The 19,047-nt window shown below is 55.7% G+C and overlaps 2 protein-coding genes across 12 annotated transcripts in view; one reads left to right on the top strand and one right to left on the bottom strand.

Moving 5' to 3' along the window:
- Positions 1-8,582, top strand: part of TNRC18 (trinucleotide repeat containing 18) — a 56,399-nt gene extending 47,817 nt beyond the window's left edge. For all 7 annotated transcript variants that reach the window (XM_051631766.1, XM_051631768.1, XM_051631769.1 and 4 more), the window contains 9 exons: positions 28-145; positions 430-505; positions 884-992; positions 1,915-2,031; positions 2,594-2,758; positions 3,332-4,626; positions 4,956-5,192; positions 5,734-5,808; positions 6,145-8,582. In XM_051631766.1, the coding sequence (XP_051487726.1) occupies positions 28-145; positions 430-505; positions 884-992; positions 1,915-2,031; positions 2,594-2,758; positions 3,332-4,626; positions 4,956-5,192; positions 5,734-5,808; positions 6,145-6,351 (2,399 nt within the window). In that variant the 3' untranslated portion in view covers positions 6,352-8,582. The remainder of the gene's footprint in view (positions 1-27; positions 146-429; positions 506-883; positions 993-1,914; positions 2,032-2,593; positions 2,759-3,331; positions 4,627-4,955; positions 5,193-5,733; positions 5,809-6,144) is intronic.
- Positions 8,583-8,604: 22 nt separating this feature from the next.
- SLC29A4 (solute carrier family 29 member 4) lies at positions 8,605-18,629 on the bottom strand. Of its 5 annotated transcripts, none has more exons than XM_051631774.1 (11): positions 18,463-18,629; positions 13,797-13,963; positions 13,084-13,215; positions 12,857-12,970; positions 12,648-12,776; positions 12,098-12,172; positions 11,442-11,707; positions 11,216-11,351; positions 10,804-10,991; positions 10,295-10,535; positions 8,605-10,220 (listed from the first exon to the last, which is right to left on the bottom strand). In XM_051631774.1, the coding sequence occupies exons 2-11, from the start codon at positions 13,954-13,956 to the stop codon at positions 10,078-10,080; spliced, it is 1,584 nt and encodes a 527-aa protein (XP_051487734.1). In that variant the 5' UTR covers positions 13,957-13,963; positions 18,463-18,629; the 3' UTR covers positions 8,605-10,077. The 5 variants fall into 5 exon arrangements, with proteins under 5 accessions (XP_051487734.1, XP_051487735.1, XP_051487737.1 ...); XM_051631775.1 differs by having other exon boundaries at positions 13,797-13,966; XM_051631777.1 differs by lacking the exon at positions 18,463-18,629 and adding an exon at positions 16,035-16,065 and having other exon boundaries at positions 13,797-13,966.
- Positions 18,630-19,047: the final 418 nt, after the last annotated feature.

Consider the following 19,047-nt stretch of genomic DNA (forward strand, 5'->3'; position numbering starts at 1 on the left):
TGCCCACCTTGCTCCAACACCTCACAGCTCCCCGCTCCTGCATAATTGACAAGGATGAGCTGAAGGACGGGCTGCGTGTCCTCATCCCCATGGATGACAAGCTGCTCTATGCGGGCCACGTCAAGACAGTGCATTCACCTGACATGTGAGTTGAGGGGCTGCTGAGTCCACCCTGGCTCTGCTGGTGAGCAGGGACGTAGTTGATGCAGGGATTGATTTGGGGGTTGTGTAGAACTGACTGGAGAGAGACTGACAGAGTCTAGCAGGGAGGGAAGGAAAGTTCAGTCTGGTTTATCAGGATTGAGGAAAATCCAATTACCTCTGATTAAACGCTCTCAACTAAACTGGTGGTAGGGCTCAGAGGGAGGTGTTAGCTGATGGGGGTGATGTCTTCTGTGTGCAGTGTCTGACCAGGCCTCTCTGTTTCAGATACCGTGTGGTGGTGGAAGGTGAGAGGGGAAACCGTCCCCACATTTACTGCCTGGAGCAGCTCTTGCAGGAGGCGGTATGTGAGGCCAAAGGGTGTCTGTCCTTGGTGTCTGAGCCCTGTTTTGGGGTGGGTAGGCTAGCTGGAAGCCTCCTCCTCCCCCAGCTGGGGTGGCAGGGATGCCCTGGTCCTGCTTCTGTGGCCAGACTGGGCAGAGCTCCCCTTGGTGTGGGTGGTTGCCCCATGGCTGAGCTCCCCCACTGGCAGTGGGCACTAGGCCTCTGTGCCAGAAGGGACAGTCCTTCACCAGCCCTGTGAGCACACAGGAGGCTGTTTTTCAGCAGGGAAGCAGTCCCTTGCCTTCTCCACAGCTGCTTTGCTACATGCCAAGTGTGGTGGCATGATCTCTGCTGGTGCCAAGAACATCAGTAATTGGTTTCCTCTTGCCCTGAGCAGATCATCGATGTGAAACCACCTTCGGTGCGGTTCCTGCCCGAGGGCACCAGGATTGCAGCCTACTGGAGCCAGCAGTACCGCTGCCTCTACCCAGGGACAGTTGTCCGAGGTAAGGCCACCCTGGCTGCTCTGTGCTGTGAACCAGGGTTGTCTCAGTCCTGCGTGTCCTGAAGGGTGTCAGGCTTGTCTGAGGAAACCTTGAGGTCTGCTGTGAGTGTCCTGGAGGTCAGAACCTGGCCCATTTCTCTCCTCTGGGTCATACTCAGCTCAGTTGTGACTCTGGTTCAGTAACATCCTGTTGGTCCAGGAGATGTGCTCTTGTAGGAAGAGGTCTGAACAATTTAGGAGCTTAAAATATCAAGGAAATACAACATACTTCAAAAAGTCAGAATTAATTCCAGACACTGAGGATTTCTGAGGTTGTGGAGGTTTTTAAATTACCTGCACAGTCATAGCTTTGCCTCTGACACATCAGCACCCCCATTTGGTCCTGGTAAAAAACCAGTGAAGAACCCTGGACAATTCTACCATGGCTGGTCTTGCTTTAGGGCTCTTGGTCACATTGTGTGTGTAAGGGAGGAATTACTTTGGAGTTACAGAGCAGTTATGCTGATGCGAGAAGGGAGGCTGGGAACACAGCTTATTTCTCTTGGAGGGAACATGAAAAGCAACTTGTGATTGCAGAGAGGAGTTACAAAATGCAGGTAGGAAAACAAAAAGATTCTGCGGTGAAAACAAGTGAATTTCTGCAAGAATAGAGGAAAGTAAGGCAAAGAGGGAGGAAAACTGGAGTGGTTGTTCTGCAGCAGTTCTGCTGACTGGGAATTTTTGCACTGGATCTGCTGGTTTAGTGTTATCAGGGACTTTGTAGCAGAGTGAGCCTTTTGTGCTCTCTCTGCACTGCCTAGGAAAGGTGGGGACGGGATCCTTTGTGCAGGATCCCTGTCTTTCCCCATGTCCCCATTCCCTGACAAGGGGTTTGTACTCTGATGTTTGTCCCTAATCCCTTCTTCTACTCCCCTAACCCACAGGAGCCCTGGACCTGGAGGAAGATGGTGATCTCATCACAGTAGAGTTTGATGATGGGGACACAGGACGGATCCCACTGTCTCACATCCGGCTTCTCCCACCTGACTACAAGATCCAGTGTGAGTCTTGCTGCTCTTTTTTTTTTTTTTTTGCATGACACTTCCCACTATGAAATGTAGGGAGTTTTGTGCCATCTGCCTCTGAAATTTTGGGCCAAGGTCATAGACTTCCAATCACAAAGATTATACTGTCAATTACTGACATGCAGAGCTGAGGTCGCATATAACCCACAGGGGAAAAAGGCCCAGTCCCTTTTGTGGAATTGGTAGGGGTACATTCCCTACCTCATCTCTGTGTTACCATAGAATCATGGAATGGTTAAGGTTGGAAGGAATCTTAAAGATCATCAGGTTCCAACACCCCTGCTATAAGCAGAGACATCCTACATTAGACCAGGCTGCACAAGCCTCATCCAACCTGGCCTTGAACACTTCCAGGGAGGGAACATCAACAACTTCCCTGCACAACCTTTTCCAGCACCTTACTGCCCTCGTGGTGACAAATTTCTTCCTAATATCTAACCTACGTTGTGTTATTTTTACATATACCTACCTATCTACCTATCTGACCTGTGTTATGTATTCTTGGATTGCATTTGACCATCTCTTTGACCTGTTCCAGGTGCTGAGCCTTCCCCGGCCCTTTTGGTGCCCAGCACCAAGCGCCGTAGCCGTAAATCCAGCAAAGACACTGGAGAAGGAAAAGAGAGAACTACACTGGGGTCAGAGGAGCCTGTCTCAAAGGGCAAAGGCCGAGGGAGAAAGCCAGGTGTCAAGGCGAAAGCTGGTAGGTTGTCACTACTGCCAGGGCTGGAGTTGAGAGAGTCCTGGCACAGATTCCTACCACTCACTTGCCCCAGGTGGGGCAAGATGTTGAGAGGACTAGATGCACTGCTTGAGTGCAGAGCGTCCATGCATCAGCTCGCTCTGCTGTGGCTGCAGTTTGCAGGAGGCTGGCTCAGAAGCTGCTCTGTACTGCCAGAGCCTCCTTCCGTGAGTCAGGGCTGCAGAGCAATGTCTCTTTTTCAGCTGAGCATCTCAGCAGCCACCAGGAAGGCCAAAGATGCAGGAGTTTTGCAGTTTGGTTCCCCTGCAGTTGAAGCAGTGTTGCTGGGCATTGCCCAGCAGATGCTAATGGGTGCTGGAATCAGGCCAGACTGCTTAATATGGCTGTTCAGTGAGCAATGAGGACCTGTGCCTCTTTGGGGATATCTGAGCAGTCAGGAGCAAGCCACTCTTGGCCAGAGACTGGTCAGCATTTGTCGCAGTTTCCCACAGCACTGGTGCCTGGTTGTGCCTGAGCTACTAAAGCCCATCTGGATGGATACCATCATGTCTTTCTGTTTCTTCCTCTCTGCAGAAGAGGCTGCCTTGCCTGAAGAGAAGGACCAGGTTGAGTCTTCACCGGTTCCCTCTGCAGTCCCAGAGAAGCCAGCCTGCTTGGCCAAGCCAAGCATGAAGGGGTCGCGGAAATCGCAACCGCTGGCGACAGGAGCCTCCCCTGCCCCCCCAGAGGAAAAGCGGTCAAAAGCCAGCAAAATGAAGATCTCCACTAAGCTGCACAGCCCCCCACAAGCCACGTACCAGCCTGCTGTGTTTGGCAGCATCCTGGGCTCGGAACCCTACGGTGACCTCCCGGGGACGCTGGCAGCCTTCGGCTCCGGAGATGCTTCGGTGTCGAAAGCCAAGGCCAAGAAAGGACGGCCCGCAGAAGAGACGCAGGAGTTTGGCACCATGGTCAAGGCTCAGAGGAAGCATGACAATGAAATCCTGATCAAGCTGGACCATGAGGGTGTGATGTCTCCAAAGACAAAGAAGATGAAGGAAGCGATGAGGATGCTGGAGGACTCAAACCTGGCCAGTCGCAGAGACAGCAAGAGTCTCTTGGGGCTGGGCTATTCTCCTGCTGTGGGTGCGGAGGGCAAGCAGAAATCTTCCCGAGCCAAAGCAGCTGAGGCAGACCCTTCCTCTGCCAGCTTTGGAGGAAAGTTTGATGGCTCAGCAGAGAGTCTCAGTGCTTCAAAGGACCAGGAAGAAAAGGCAGCAGCTCCGGCAGCTGTGGAGGAGTCTGAGAGCAACAGCAGTGACAGCAGCTCGGAGTCAGAAGGAGAAGAGGAGGCTGAGAAGAACCAAGGGGAAGCCCAGGACAGCAGCTCAGGCAGCTCAAGAGCATCCACCCCTCTGTCTTCCTCCAACTCCTCCTCCTCTTCATCTTCTAGCAGCAGCTCCTCTTCATCCTCCTCTTCCTCCTCTTCCTCAGCCTCATCGACCTCTTCTTCATCAAGCTCCAGCTCTTCTTCCTCTTCCACTACAGATGAAGACTCCTCCTGTAGCTCTGATGATGAAGTAGCTGAGGCCCAGCCAAGTTCCTCGGTGCAGCAAACCCTCCCACCCAAGCAAACCAAGCAGGCAGGGAAGTCTCGTGCTTCCTCCCACCCCCAGAGCCAGAAGCAGCCGGCGCAGCAGCCGGTGCAGCCGCCGGCACCGCAGCAGAGCAGCAACAAGAGCAGACCCAAAAAACGTGAGGGCATCCACCTGCCCACCACCAAGGAGCTGGCCAAGCGCCAGCGCCTGCCCTCGGTGGAGAACAGGCCCAAGATCGCTGCTTTCCTCCCCGCACGGCAGCTGTGGAAGTGGTTTGGGAAACCCACACAGGTAACCAGAGCCTGTCCCACTGATCCGTAGTGCTCAGCACTGGCATTTGCCTGGTGGTGCCTCCTACCCCTGCTTTTTCCTCTCTCCTGGGGTGGTGGAACTGTACTGGCATGGTGTGTCCCCAGACAAGGTCTCCTGTTTGCAAGGATGTTGGGGTTGGCCTTCACTGTGTCTAGGGAAGCGACCTGCCCCATTTCTGTTGGGAATGCCTGTGGATGCTGTAGCTCTGCTGACAGCGAAGGGTGGGATGCGGGACAGGGCAAACCATGGTGGGTGGGGGAGACCTGGCTGATCCATGGCTCCTCACCTGCTCAATCCTCTCTTGGCAGAGACGAGGAATGAAAGGGAAGGCCAGGAAGCTTTTCTACAAGGCCATTGTCCGGGGCAAGGAGATAATCCGCATCGGAGACTGCGCGGTGTTCCTCTCCGCCGGCCGCCCCAACCTGCCCTACATCGGCCGCATCCAGAGCATGTGGGAGTCATGGGGGAACAACATGGTGGTCCGAGTCAAGTGGTTTTATCACCCAGAAGAAACCAACCCTGGGAAGAAACTCAACGAAGGCAAGGTAGGCTGGTCTCCTTCGCTGAGAGGGCTGCAAAGCTGCTTGTTCCCTTTCGCTTCCAAGGATGAGGAAAGCACCCATGGCCTAGGGTGTTACTGGTGCCATAATGGGGGTGGCCCCATCGTTTCATGTTGTGGGGGCTGCCTGTGCTGTGGACAGGCCTGGTGTTTACCTCTTGAGTAGGGGAAGGGTGGGTTTTATTGTAGTAGGAAGTAAAAGGCTTTGTGTTGGTCCAAAAAGATTGTGAAGAGCTGGGTGGAGGCTTTTTACAGTGTAAAAACAACTGTTCTGGTGCTCAGAAACACTGAATTTTGCACATGTGCACAGTGTGGTTTGCAATCAGCTCTTACTGTTTATTACTGGTGGCTGCAGATGGGTGGAGTTTGTAGAGATGGGTGTAACAGGTGGTTGGACTAGATGATCTCTAGACGTCCCTTCCAACCCCTAACGTTCTGTGACTCTGTGGTGGGCAGGAAGTGATAGCTTTAAAAAAGAACTAATTCACCTGCTTTGCTTTTCTGCTTTCTCTTCCTCTTGGGCACAGCGCTGGGATCAGAAGTCGGGCAGGAGTCTGTCCACAGCTTTGCAGGCATCCAACCAGAGGAAGGACTTTATGGAGGTTGGTGAGATTGGGGGAGGGCTGGGAGAGAATGCTGGGGACCCAATAACAAGTGCTGCTGGGGAAATGCCCCTGAGCTTCTCTGGCTCTTGATTTTTGCCTTGGCTGCTAAGTCCACAGCTTTGGATGGGTGTTTCTGGGAGGCTGGGAGTAGCCGTGGATTTCCTGTGTCCCTCTTCTGGGCTGGGATGAGTGGGGAGTTCTCCTTGAGCGTGCGCACAAGCCCTGCCCAGTTACGATGGACGTTTTTGCTGCAGATTGAAGATGATGCTGTAAGTGCTGAGATTTAATTGTTCCTTTTCTTTCCATCTCCCTCCTTGTGTTCCTGCAATGCAGCGAGCCCTCTACCAGTCCTCTCACGTGGATGAAAATGATGTCCAGACCATCTCACACAAGTGTCTTGTTGTTGGTCTGGATCAGTATGAGCAGATGCTAAAGACAAAGAAATACCAAGACAGTGAGGACCTCTACTACCTTGCAGGGACCTATGAGCCCACTACGGGCATGATCTTCAACACCGATGGGGTCCCTGTCATCTGCTGACCTCCCAGGGGACATGTGCCACCCCCGGGGAAGGGACAGGACAAACCTGAGGACGTGCCTGTTCAGACGACATGATTGTTTCTTTCAGTGCTCATGACTTCTGTGTCACACTACAGCTAGGAGAGCGCGAGAGACATGAGGAGGAAGGAGAGGGCTGAAGAAAGGGGTTGGGGGAAGCAGCTACAGGACTTGAGGAAGATGCCGTTGGGTGGTGGTGGTGCTTGAACCACAGGGCTCTTCTGGAAGTGGCTTTAAGTAAGGTGACACTTGACCAACTTCTCCCTTCCTCCTTTTGGTCCAGGAAAGCACATGGGTCTCGTGATCATTTCACCAGCGGGAGGGATCCCTTTTGTGTCATTTGCCCCCATCAGTACCACGGAAGCCACCCGCATGTGGAAGGACACCTGCTGGCCTTCTGCGGGAGCTCCTCTCCGTCCTTATATTCCCTTTTCTGCTTGGTTTTGCATGACCCTTTAGGAAGGACAGGGTGAAACTGAAAGGAGATGAGTCTCTCTCGGCATCTCGTCTCTATCCTCTCAGCGCCTTTTTGCCGTTGCCTTTCCCTGGAGGCTCCTGGCTGGCAGTGTGGGGCATGGAGGGGCAGAGCTGGCCCCAGCACAGAGATGGCAGAAGAGGTCCTCAGGGCTGGGAGGAGCTGGCTGGAAGATGAAACAACATCGAGTCTGGGGTGCTGCCTTCCCACTGCCTCTAAGAAACAGTGAGGACCCACCTTTCCCATCCCTCTGCCTCCCTCCTGCCCTGGAAAGGCACGAGGGGAGCAAGTGCATGGTGAGAGGGTGACACTTGGTGAGTAAAGAACTCATCTTGAGGCGCAGAGAAGGGGGACAGGAGATGACTGGAAAAAGCCACTGCTCTGTGCTTGGAACAGAGGAGACCACAGGAGATTGCAGCATCCCTGGCCCAGCAGAGACATGGAGCTGCTGGGAAGCCCTCACCCCTCATTTGAAGGGAATGGGGATGGAGTGTGAAGTCCCAGCCGTGTCTGCCACAGCCAGAGTCCCACTGCCACCTTGGGCTCGGGGAGGGGACCCTTCATCTTGCTCCATCCAGCCTGCCACCCTCCCCATGGCTCCCAGAGAGCCACCACCATCACCTCCTCCCTCTGAGGAGGCACACATCGGGCCCATGGCATCACTGCTGCCTCACCAAGGTTGCAGCTGGCCAGAGGGGACACCAGAGGAGAACCAAGCAATGATGCAACATCCTTGCACTTAAAACAAAAACTCCCAAGAGACGCACTGACCTTTCTTTGCAACTACCGACTCGCACTACGCATCGCTAGGACACGGAGCAGGGCCCGGGAGCGACGGCCCAGGCTCCGGTGGGGAGATCCTTAAGACAAGGACAGATTGGAAACTATCTACCCTGGTACCAGCTGCATACCAGAGACTGGAGGCTGGGACTCAGGGGACAGGGAAACCCCCTGGGAAGTTGTTCCTTGTCCTTTAAATGAACCACATGGTGCTGAGCTTGTACCATCTCCACCCCGGGCCACCGGCGCCTCGGATAGTGACGGTTCTAGCCTGTACAGTTTTAATGTACCAAAAGACTCTTTAGCCCTCCTGTATTATAAGTCTTTAAATGGATTCAACTTTTTAATTATAAATATAAATATAAATATATATATATAAATATAAACTTTTTAAAACTGTGAAAAAAAAAAAGAAATTATAAAAAACAAACAGACAAAAAAAAACAAACAAGGAAAAAAACAAACCCAACAAAACCCAACCCCCCCAACTACAGAAAAGAACACAGTCTGACGTTTAGAATATTATTTTTTATTTCCTGTTGGATTGTGATTGTAAATGATCTGGGAACAGGCACACAACACCCCCCTTTCCCCCCCCCCCCCCGCTCAAAGTGTACTGTACTAGAAGCAAATTGTGTGAGCATATTTTAAAGAGCGAGAGAGAGCGCGCGAGAGAGAGATTTTATGCTAATGTTAAATAGAAAGCACTTAAAACCCACTGCCTTCTATGGAACACAAGGATATTTCAGACAATCGAGAGGAAAGGAGAGCCAGGTTTTTGTCTTTCTTTTTTTTTTTTTTTCCTGTTTTGTTTTTGTTTCCTTTATGTTTTGTTTAAAACGGCTTTTTTTTTTTTTGGCATTCTGTTTGTTGGAGAACTCGGTGTGATCTTTTTTCATAAAAAAAAAAAATTAATTGAAAAAAAAAAAAAGCAACCCAACAAAGCATCTTTCTTTGTCTTGCTTGTCCTGACTGTGGAGTTTTTCAAGCCCTTGGTGGCCATGGTCGCTTTTTGGCTCACCCTCCTGCTTCGTGGTCAGGGGAGGACCCAGCCCAGGTGCCTTGTGGCTCTTTGGGGGAGCCATGGTCATGGTGACTCCTGTACCCTGAGCCCCACAGGGATGATGGTTTGAGGGCGGAATGCTGAATTTGCTCCTTTTGGGGTGAGCTGTACTTCAACCAGGTGGGCACTTGGCATGGTGGGACCCTCTGATGCTGGTGGGGCTGGGTCATGGGTGCCAAGTCTGGCGCTCTCTGCAACCTCTGGCCCTTGGGCTTTGCTTCCTTGGGAGGTGACACCCACCAGCTCCTGGCACAGGGAGGCGCAGCCAGTTCCAAAAAGCTGCAGCCTTTCAGGTTGACATCATCTCCAAATGGTTTCTGCTCTGCTCAGCCCCTTCTGCTTGCTGCCTGCAAAGGTGTTGCACTTCTGCAGCAGTTTTCAGGCTGGCAGGGGCTTGATCAGATCTGGTGCCAAATCCAGCTGCTCCAGGTGACAGAGGGGATCCTGGAGATGGAGAGCAGCACAAGGGACACCCCACAGGACAGCACCCATTGTGCTGTGTGTGTTTTGTCAGCTCAGCCCAGCACCAGCAGCCACGACCAGGCATTGTTGCAGACATTTAATCTGGCATCAGCTTCATTTACGTCCCTTGCAATAAATCCTGAAGCTCAGCAGTGACCCATGGGTGGCATCTGCAGTGCTATGGCCTTGAGACTCCCTTCTGTCCCCTCGTGATGGGGCAAACCCACAGCAGGGGGTGGGGGGAGGAATGACCCTGCCTGTCTTGCAGTTAGAGGGAGGCAAAATGACATGCAACAAAAAAAAAAAATCCCACCACCACATTTGTATTTTTTTTTCCAACCAGCAGAAGTGAATTGGCTCCTTCCCACAGTGATTGGCATGTCTGGGGAGGGATCATGATTTCAAGCCACTGGTGAAAACCTGCAGCACCATCAAAGCTGGGACTCACCTTCCCAGAGCCACTGGGGCTTGAAGGAGCATTTCCTTCCTCTCGATCCTCCTCCTCAGCCCTCCATCGCCCTCCTCCCCAGTGCTGGTTTTAGTCCCTTTGGGATTTGGCAGAATCTGTTTCCTCCTGGGAATGGCTTGGCTCAAACAGAAGACACACCCCTTCCCTCCCCACCCCAACCCCTACCCCTTTGTCTCCACCACCAGGGAACTGCACATCACTGATGGGGTTCCCCCAAGAGCAACAGGACCATCCCTGGGGTGGGAGGAATGTCACCCCAAGAAGTACCCCTGCCTGGGCATCACAGGCTGTTTGAGGATGCATCAGTCCCACGCCAATGGGATGCTGGTCCCTGTCTACCCTGGGACAGGTCTCTGGCTCCAGGCTCCATCCCCAGGGAGGGACATTGGCCAAGTGGGGTGCTGGGGCCCATGGTGGAAAGCAGGTCCCCATCTTGTCCCCATCGCCCCTCCCTGGGACTCAGTACCCTGATGTGAAGGAGCTGTTGGTGAACTCTGTGTAGAAGCAGGTGCTGTGGGACGTACTGGTGAGGCTGTAGGCAAAATAGGCCACGGCCGAGCCCAGCGTCAAGCCTGTCATGTAGGACACGGTCATGGTGTTCCCTGCAGGAAGGGACAAAGAATGTCGGGCTCTTCTAGCCACCCCACATAGGATTCCCAGGAGGACTCAGTCCTACCTGCCAGCTCCCGCTGCTCGGGGCTCACTTTGCCAGCTGCCAGGATCATGGGAACGCTGCCGAAGTAGCCGTTGGTGATGCCCATGAGCAGGGAGAAGATGCATGGCCAGGCGGGGTGGCCAAAGGTGGGCTTCCCGTTGGGGTAGACACACATGATGAAGAGGGGGATGAAGACCACACGGAGGCAGGAGTAGACGAGGAGGTGGGTTCCTCTCCAGTCATAGGGCAGGGCAGCCAGGATCTGCAAAGAAGGGCAGAGACCATGATGGAAGCAAGGCCGAGGCAGCTGGGGAGGGCAACATGGTGCCCAAAATGGGCCAGCAAGGAGGAGAGGACATGGTGGCAGGACCATGTGCTGCAGGAGCCCAACCTCAGCCAGGCAAGCGAGTAATCTCACATTAGTTAGATACCCGTGGGGTTGAAATGACCCTTTGAAAGAGGACACAAAAAGGAAGCACGGTGGAGGGGACACCTCCACTGCACCACGTTGGAGTTGGCTTCTCTCCTACCTTGCCAACGAAGTCGGAGAGGTTGAAGATGGCCATGATGAGGATGGGGAGCCATTCCCCCAGTGTGCAGTTGTGGATCTCTGACTCCAGCCCGGGAAAGAGGCACAGTGTGATGAAGTAGGTCATGGCGATGGAGAGCATGTAGGCCCAGATGAGCCGGGACACGACGTAGCGGTGGAGCAGCATGTCTGGCAGGTGTGGGCAGCACAGCTCAGCCAAAACCCACAGAGACCCTTGCAGAGCCTGTAAGTCTTGGCTGCAGCCCAACAGGGGCTTCCAAAGACACGATTGCTCCATGTTTTGGGTGGGTCAAGAAGGGATGACCCTTCCCCAAAGCCCTGGGGAAGGGCTCCTGCCCCACAAAATGCTCCAAAATTGGCCTATCTCCCCCTCCCCCGAGCCCACCACCCACCTCTGAAGCTGGGCCAGCTCCTCTTGATTTTGGGCCGAGGGACATCAAAGCGCATGTAGGTGCCACTGCCAGCCAGCTCAGCTTCAGGGCCTGGGCTGCCCTGGGGGGAGCTTGGCTGCCCCCGTGGCCCGTTCTCCTGCGTGGAGGAGAGAAGAGACACCAGTGCTGAGCTCCAGTGGGGAGCGGGACCCTGGGGGGAGGTCAAGGAAACCCACCCTTGGCTTACAAATTGGACGTCCTCAGCAGTGACATCGTGGTGGACACGGTAGCCTGTCCCATGGTCGCCAGCCCCCCGGGCCCTGGGGAGGCCCTTGTGGGAGCAGGAGGTGTAGAAGCGGACGAAGCGGGTGCGCTTCACCAGGAGGTGGAGGATGAAGCAGGTCAGCTCCATGCCGATGGAGATGAAGAAGAAGATGACCGTGTTCTCCTTCTCATCTGACAGCAGCAGCTTGGTGAAGATGCGGCTGAGGGAGATGATGACCCCGGCGGTGCCTGGTGGCACAGGAGAGCTACTGGGACAGGGTCCTGCCAAGCCCCACGGCTTGGGGACCCCCAACAGCCTCCCCCATCATATGGTGGTGATGTCTCCATGTATAGAGGATCTACAAGCAATGATTTTTGGGGTTGCAGTGGAGCCAGCTCCTGGCAGAAACCCCCACCTCAGCCTGGCAAGGCAATGCAAGTGATTTACAAACCATGAAACACCCTGGTTTGCTGGGGAGCACCCTGGGGAGGTCCCTGATCTGCTGGCAAACATGGCCAGGCTGTGCTGGGGACAGCAGGGCCCCCTGGATATGACTCTCCAGGGCCCTGGGGGACAGTAGAGGAGGGTCCCCAGCCCGAGGCCACAGGGTGGGACAGGGTGCAGACGCAGGTACTCACTCTCGCCCGTCATCACCCCCTGGGTGTAGCGCTTGGGCAGCAGCCCCGTGTATCCGTAGAAGCTGGATTGCTGCACTTCAGGAGGAGGCATGGAGGAGAGAAGGAAGGATTATTGCTGCAGCCGAAATGCTGAGGGGGAGGGTGTGTGTGGGGGAAGAAAACCCAGTGGGGGCCCAGGTGCTGTGCTGTCCCAGGGGCTGCAGCTGTCCTGAGCAGCCTTCTTGCCCCCCAAACCGGGGGGAGGGGCTTTTGGCCCTCCCTGGATGCCCCATCATGGCTGTTCCCAGCAGGAGTGGCCACCAGGTGCTGGGGCTTGGAAAGCCACCACAGTGGCCCAAATGGCAAAGCCATTGTAAATCAGGGACTGATGCCTGGTTTGGTGCTGGTGCCCCCATCCTGTCTCGAGGTGTGTTTGTGGGGGCTGGAGCAGGGACGTGAGGGTCATTTTATAGGGATCAGAGCAAGAGGTTGTCCCAGGAGATTGTGGCTTTTGGGGATGGGGGTGTTTTCAGGCTGTGTGTGTCCCAGCTCCAGCTGCTGTCCCACATACCTGTGCAGCCAAAGGCCACTACCCCGACAGCAACCAGGTTGATGGCGTAGGCTTGTCTGCGGGTGAAGAGCTCCAGCCAGACGTCGCAGATGCTGACAAAGAGCAGAGGCCCCAGGGCGAAAAGATAACCTGGAGGTGGGAGATGGAGGCAGGTGGTGGGAGCCAACATAGGTCTGGTATTGCCAGGGGCTGTGGAGACCCCCACTCACCCACAGAGATCCGGGTGTGCAAGCTCAGCAGCTCCACCAGTGCGTTGTTGAGGATGACAGCCACCAAGGCCACCAGGATGTAGGTGAGGCTCATGTCGAAGACGATGGAGGTCCCTGTGGAGAGGCAGGGGGTGAGAGGTGGTGGGGGTCCCACTCCCCTGGAAACAGGGCCAAGCTCTACCCAGGTTCAGGATGGTTGGGAAGTTATGCAGCTGCTGGAGACCTACCTGGGTATTTATGGTGCAGGTAGTCCACATCGGTGATAAAGCTGTTGTATGGCAGAAGGAATCCCACCCCAGCCAGCAACATGGCAAAGTAAATCCCATGGTATCGATCCTGGGGCTCAGGATCCTCAGAAGCTGCCCCAAAAGGTGGGGAGGGGGAAAAAGGGGAAAAGATGTGACAGAGGCCCTGCTGCACCCATGGGACCTGCAGCAGAGCCTGAGCGTGGGGCAATGAATGGTGCTGCCACATCCTTTGTGGCAAATGAGGGTTAGTCCCATGAATAAATGGCCCTGATCCAGAGAAACTTCTACCCTAAAAAAAGGCTTTTCAATGTGATACCCAGGAGGCAGGAAAACACATGAGCTCTGGAGGTTGAGAAGTTTCAATAGCAGCCAAATAACCCAAGAGCCAGGCAGGGCATGTAGCAGCCACAGCCAGGGCAGAGGAAGGGTTGGAGGAGTGTGGAGGTAGACAGGGATGCCTTGGGATGTGGAGCCGGGCTGGGGAAAATCCCAGGGGCATCCCTGAACCCTGCATGGGAAAGAGTGAAGCTACAGGCTGGGGGTGAGCCAGGCAGGAGAGCCAGGGCATGAACCCCCAACAGGCATGAGGCAATTTCATGGCATTAATGGCCATTTGTGGCTATTAAACCCATCCCAGGAAGCTCCTTAAATGGGTGGGAAACCAGTAGGGTGGGTGCTGTGCCTGCCCTCACCTGGCTCCATGAAGGTGAGGACACCCTTGGTCTGGCTGCCCCTCTGCAGCTCATCCTCCTCCAGCTGGTAGCTGTCGAAGCTGAAGCTCATCACCACGTTGCCCTCAGGTGTCCCCGCCGGGCTCAGCTCCTTGAAGCGCTCGGCTCCCACCGAGCCCATGGTGACCCTGCTGGGAGAGAGAGCAGTGACACCCCCGGGATCATCCCCTAGGGGATGCCAGGGGTCTGCAAGGGACAGATGGCACGTGGCTGGCCCTGAGCCTTCACCACCCCACGTACCACTGCGGCTCCCATGTGTTTTCCACCTGGAAAGATGCTTTCCCTGAGCAGACTGGGGGTCCCTTGACTCACTGGGAAGGAGTTTGGGTTTGGGATGATGATGATGGGTGGGGGGGGGTCCATGCAAGCCACCCTCAAGGCTCAGCACTCACCCTGGCCCAGCTCAACACCTCACTGCCTCTCTACCAATGCCAAATGCCACCACGCTTTCCAAAAGTAATTAGAGAAATTAATGGGTGAAAACCACTCAATGGAGGGCGGCTACTGGGGAAGATTCCAGCTGCCTCAGGAAGCCCTTGCTCCCCACAGGCAGCACACACTGACTCTGGTTTATGCCCTTTGTCAGCCTTTCCTGCAGCCTTTTCAGAGAGAGGATGGGATGCAACCTGGCTTTTAAGGGGAGTGTTTAAGATCTGCCTCTCTGAGGGTCCATGGCACAGGAAGGACCCCAGCAGCACATTTGAGAGAGTCTGCACCAAATGCATCCTACAAACCACTGCCATCCTCCAGAGACCCTACCAGAGCCACCCAAGCCATAGTTGGTCCCTCTGGGGCCACCCACAGCCCCAGCCCTGGAGACCAGCCTGGGGGTCACTCTGTATTACCAGTGCCAGGCACTAGATGCCAGCCAGGCCCCATGCCTGCTGCCCACAGACCACCCAGCCAACTGGGGGGGAGGAAAAATCAATCTCCTCCAAGGCAGCAGCCTGAGGCAGACAAGGGAAGAAAAACCAATTACAGTGATTTCTCTGGTCTCCCTGCCAGACGTGGTGTTTGCAGGAGCAGAGAGGTTTCCCAGCATCTCCCTGGTTGCCAGGACAGGCTGGATGCTGAGGGACCTCAGGGTGGGTGGGAAAGGTGGTACCCACAGACCCTGTGAGCACAATCTTAGAGGCTAAAACACATCTGCTCGTTGCAGGGACCAGTGGCACAGAGCAGCACTGCCATGGCCCAGGCCACAGTGCTGATGGGGGCCTGGATGGGGCCAGGCTGGGGGTCCCCACCCTGGTGTGGGCCCCAGGATCCCCCGTCCCCAAGCACAGCCAGTGGGACAACCCAGCAGGGCACACTTCAGCTGGGGACACTGCTCCATCCCATTGTTCATGGAGCAGCTGGCTCTGATCCCCTCCACCGAGCACCTCCCCGAGCCTGATGCTACCCCAGGCAATAAAACCCAGCGGGAAGCATCTCCTGGGATGTCAGGTAGGGCTGTTGCAGGGCTTTGCCATAGCGGGGATCCCAGTTTGAGTAGACGCCAGATGGAAGCACCTCGTCCCTACTGTGGCCCAAACTTCTGGATGCTGGAGGCAGAGCAGGACACACTGGAGGGCCACGGTGCTGGACCAGCCCTCCAGCACCAGTCCCCTCCCCTGCTCCGAGCATCCCTGCACCGCAGGAAATCGGATTTTCGCCTCTGTTTAGATTTACACCCGTCTACAGGCAGGCGGGGGGGGGGGGGGTTCGGGGGAGGGTCCTGTTGCCCCTCTGGAGAGGGATGAGAGGGGAAGGGTGGGAAGGGAGCATGGGTGGAGGGTCCTCCATCACGGCTACGGGTGGGAAGTCTCACCCGGGGACTGGGCACCCACGGGCCCGGACAGAGCAAAGAGACCACAGCCCTGCTGCACCCCTGGGGACCCCTGGGCAGGGCAGACACATTCCACCCCCCTCCCCACGCCGACCACGGCAGAGAAGCGATTTTCGCCCTGACAAAAAGGTCCCTCGACATCTCGCAAGCAGCGAAGTTGCAATAAACGGGGGGAAAATCAATAACCCCCGTCCTCGGGCTGGAGGAGAAGCTCCGCGCTGGAGGAAGGGGGGGGACGACACGGAGCTGCCCCCGGCCGCGCCCGGGGAAGGATGCTCAGGAGCCGGGAGGGTTCAAGGGGCTCCCAGGGGGTCTCCCCACAGCTCGCCCCCCCCGCTCCCGGCCGTGCCCAACAGGTCGGTGGGGGCTCTTACCTCCCTCCGCCGATGCGGTTCTGCGGCACCGGCGCTGCCCCCGCCCCGCTCAGCACCGGCGGCCGCCGGACCCCGGCCCAGCCATGCCGGAACCTCCTCCCGGGGATGGGGCTGGGGAGGGGGAGCGGAGCGGGGGGAGAGGCCGGCAGCGAGTGCGGCGGCTGCGAGCGAGGAGCAGGGGCGGCCCCGGCCCTGCCTCCCGCCCCCCCGCATCCTCCCGCCTCCCCTTCACTCCTCCTCCGCAACCTCCCCCCCACCCCAGCTCCCTGGGTACCGGGGCTCCCCGACCCCCCACCCGCACGAAAGGTTTTTCCAATCAACAGAGCACGTTCATACCCCTGTCTATAGGTACCGCTTATAGACACCGTCTATAGGAGCTTTAGGGGGATTTTTGACGGCCTGGAGCTAATTGCAAAGAGAGATTAATTAGGAAGAAAGCCCTGGCAATTTCATTTAGGCTCTGAGCTTTGCAGGGACAGGGTCCTTCCCACCCTGAGAAACGGTTTTGGCATCAGAGGGGCTGTCAGAGTCAGCAAGAGCTGAGGGAGGGATGGACAGATTGGAGGGATGGACAGAAACTGATGGATGGACAGAAGAATGGGTGGATGGACAGAAGAATGGGTGGATGAATAGATGGACAGACAGAAGAATAGGAGCAGCCAGGAAGGGGGTGGGGGGCGGGCGTCACAGCAGACGCCCCCTCCCACCGAGCTGGGTGAGAGCCCAGGGGATCAGCCCCGGCAGGAAAGGTCCCATCCTGCTCACACGCCGCGGCGGCAGCTCCGGGCTGTGGATGAACAAACCAACCTCGGGCAGACAATAAACGCCGCGGTGCATAAATCAGCGCCCGGGGCCGGCGGGACGTGCCGCGGCTGCTCATGCCGGGGGAAACGAGAGAGAAAACCGGCTGAGCTCCTTCAGCCCCTTCTGCCGGGAGCCAGGCTGGGCACAGGGGTTCCCGCCAACTCATCGCGGGGAGGAAAACAGGCCAGGTGGAAATTTCCATCTTGGAAATTGCCGGGAGTTTGGATCAGAGCAAACTGGACCCCTGTGACGAGCTCTGCCCAGAGCCAGGGGCTCAGCTTCCCTTCTCCCCCCATCTTGGCTGAGCACCTGCACAGCTCAGTGCACGAATGGAAGGGGGGATTGTTTTGGGGCTGCTTAGCTTGGCTCTAATCTGATAGGACTGGGTTTACAAGACATAGTAAAACCTCACAGCACCTCACTCCCTGTGGGATGTGTGCCCTTGCCCAGACCCCATCAACCCCTGCCAGCTGCCTTGGAAATTTAAGCTAAGGAGGCGAGTGTGATGGGGGTTCCCCAGCCTCTGGTTGGCACCCAGACGGTGCGAGGGCCCTACAAAAAGAGCAGGAGGAGCTGCAGCATATGTGTGCTTGCCTTTTCACAGCCCACCAGTGAGGCCCTGCTGCCTCGGAGCTTGCCAGGCAGCATTACTCACTGCCTTCTGCAGGGGTTCTCCCCATAAGCTGGTTCTCCCTCTCTGAAGCCCCAGGTACAGAGCCACGGGTGTCCTGTAAAAGCCACCACACTCAGAGGAGCTTCTTGGCTCCCAGATGCACCTGGTGTTCCCTGAGCCATGGGGAGATGCTGCAACCAAACACCTCATGGCAAATAACAAGCCCCTGACATTTACTGTCCTGCCTAAATTTACATGAGCCACTTGGTAGGGATTTTTAAACCACACAGCCCCTAAAATCCCCATTTTTGGGGACAAGGAGGTTCCCTTTCTGCTGTTTCTGTTATGGGTGCAACAGGCCATGCTGGGGTACCCAAAGATACTTCTATGGCTTGGATGGCTGTGGGGTCCACAGGGAGATGAACCCATCAGGAATAAACTCCCAGAGTGCTTTCCCAAGGGCAGTGTTAGACCCAAACAACATTGTCCACCCTCCTTAGTGCTGTTGGAGCATGGGCAGGTTGAACCACCTCTGTCTGATGGGGCCATGGGCCGGGGGGGCATCCTTTAAGCTGGGCTCTCCCTGAGTTTTGCTGGGCTCTTGAATTTTTTAAGCTGGCCCTGAATAATTCAGCTCTGCTTTATTTGACTCAAGGTTAGTGAGCTCGGATGCTCCTTGAGTTTCTGCTTGACCCACTTTAACAGCCGAGGAAACCTGCCAGGCACGATGCTCTGAGGGCAAAGCTGGCACAGACACCCCTCCACACACACAGCCCCACCCCGGGGTCTCCCCCTTACACCCCCACATCACAACAGCACAACCCACAGACCATCTCTCACCCACACCACAGCTTTCCAGAGGAATTTTTGCCTCTGCCCCACGGCTTCTGGCACAAGCACGAACATCCCAGCAGCATTTCCCAGACTACAAGGAGGGATTTGCTCAGCTCCATGAACCAGTACACACCCTGTGGCTGCCTCTCCACAGCTCCTTGCTATTCAGAACCTCACCTCACTCTCCTGGAGTCCTGGTCGAACACTGATTAATCCCGCTGGGTGGAATAAGAGGCTGCTGATTCCTTTGGCTTGGAGATGTCAGATGAGGCCAGTCCAGAAATTCCGTGTATCGCTGTTTTTTTTTTTCTCTTGTCCTTCCAGCAAAGTCAGATTTTAGCAGTCATCACTGTTACAGACACGAGAAGAAGGAGAGTTTTCAGGTGTTTGCATCCCACCACACTGTCAGAAACATCAAGCATCAAATCCTTGGGAATGGTGGGAAGTGGCTGTCCCTGCTGTCCCCATCCCTGTTAGCAAAGCCAGGAGCCATCCCTTGGTTAAGGAGCACCAAAACCTGAATCCTTACCCAAACTGTGCTTACCCTGCCAGCCTGTCCTGGACTTTCCATGTCCCCTCTGTACCGGGTGGGGTGGGTGACACCACACCTGTGATTGCTGAGAGGAGGGGACCAGGCAAAGAGATGAAACACCTGAACTCTCCCCTCCCTCCATCCCCACACTCAGTGCTCCTGGGAGCACTGCACATCCATCACTTCCACTTCACAAGAAGATGAGGCCATTCCCCAGCCTGCAATTCCCT

Source organism: Apus apus, chromosome 14 (assembly GCF_020740795.1).
Source record: "Apus apus isolate bApuApu2 chromosome 14, bApuApu2.pri.cur, whole genome shotgun sequence".
In the NCBI taxonomy this organism is placed as follows: Eukaryota; Metazoa; Chordata; class Aves; order Apodiformes; family Apodidae; genus Apus; species Apus apus.

Bases quoted from the DNA above. Each gene is read 5' to 3' on its own strand.
- SLC29A4 (XM_051631774.1), bottom strand. From the start codon at position 13,956: ATGGGCTCGGTGGGAGCCGAGCGCTTCAAGGAGCTGAGCCCGGCGGGG. The intron at 11,352-11,441 runs GTAAGCCAAGGG...TCCTCCACGCAG, and splicing joins CTGCTGAGGACGTCCAATTT to GAGAACGGGCCACGGGGGCA. The intron at 10,221-10,294 runs GTAGGACTGAGT...CCCTTCCTGCAG, and splicing joins CGAGCAGCGGGAGCTGGCAG to GGAACACCATGACCGTGTCC.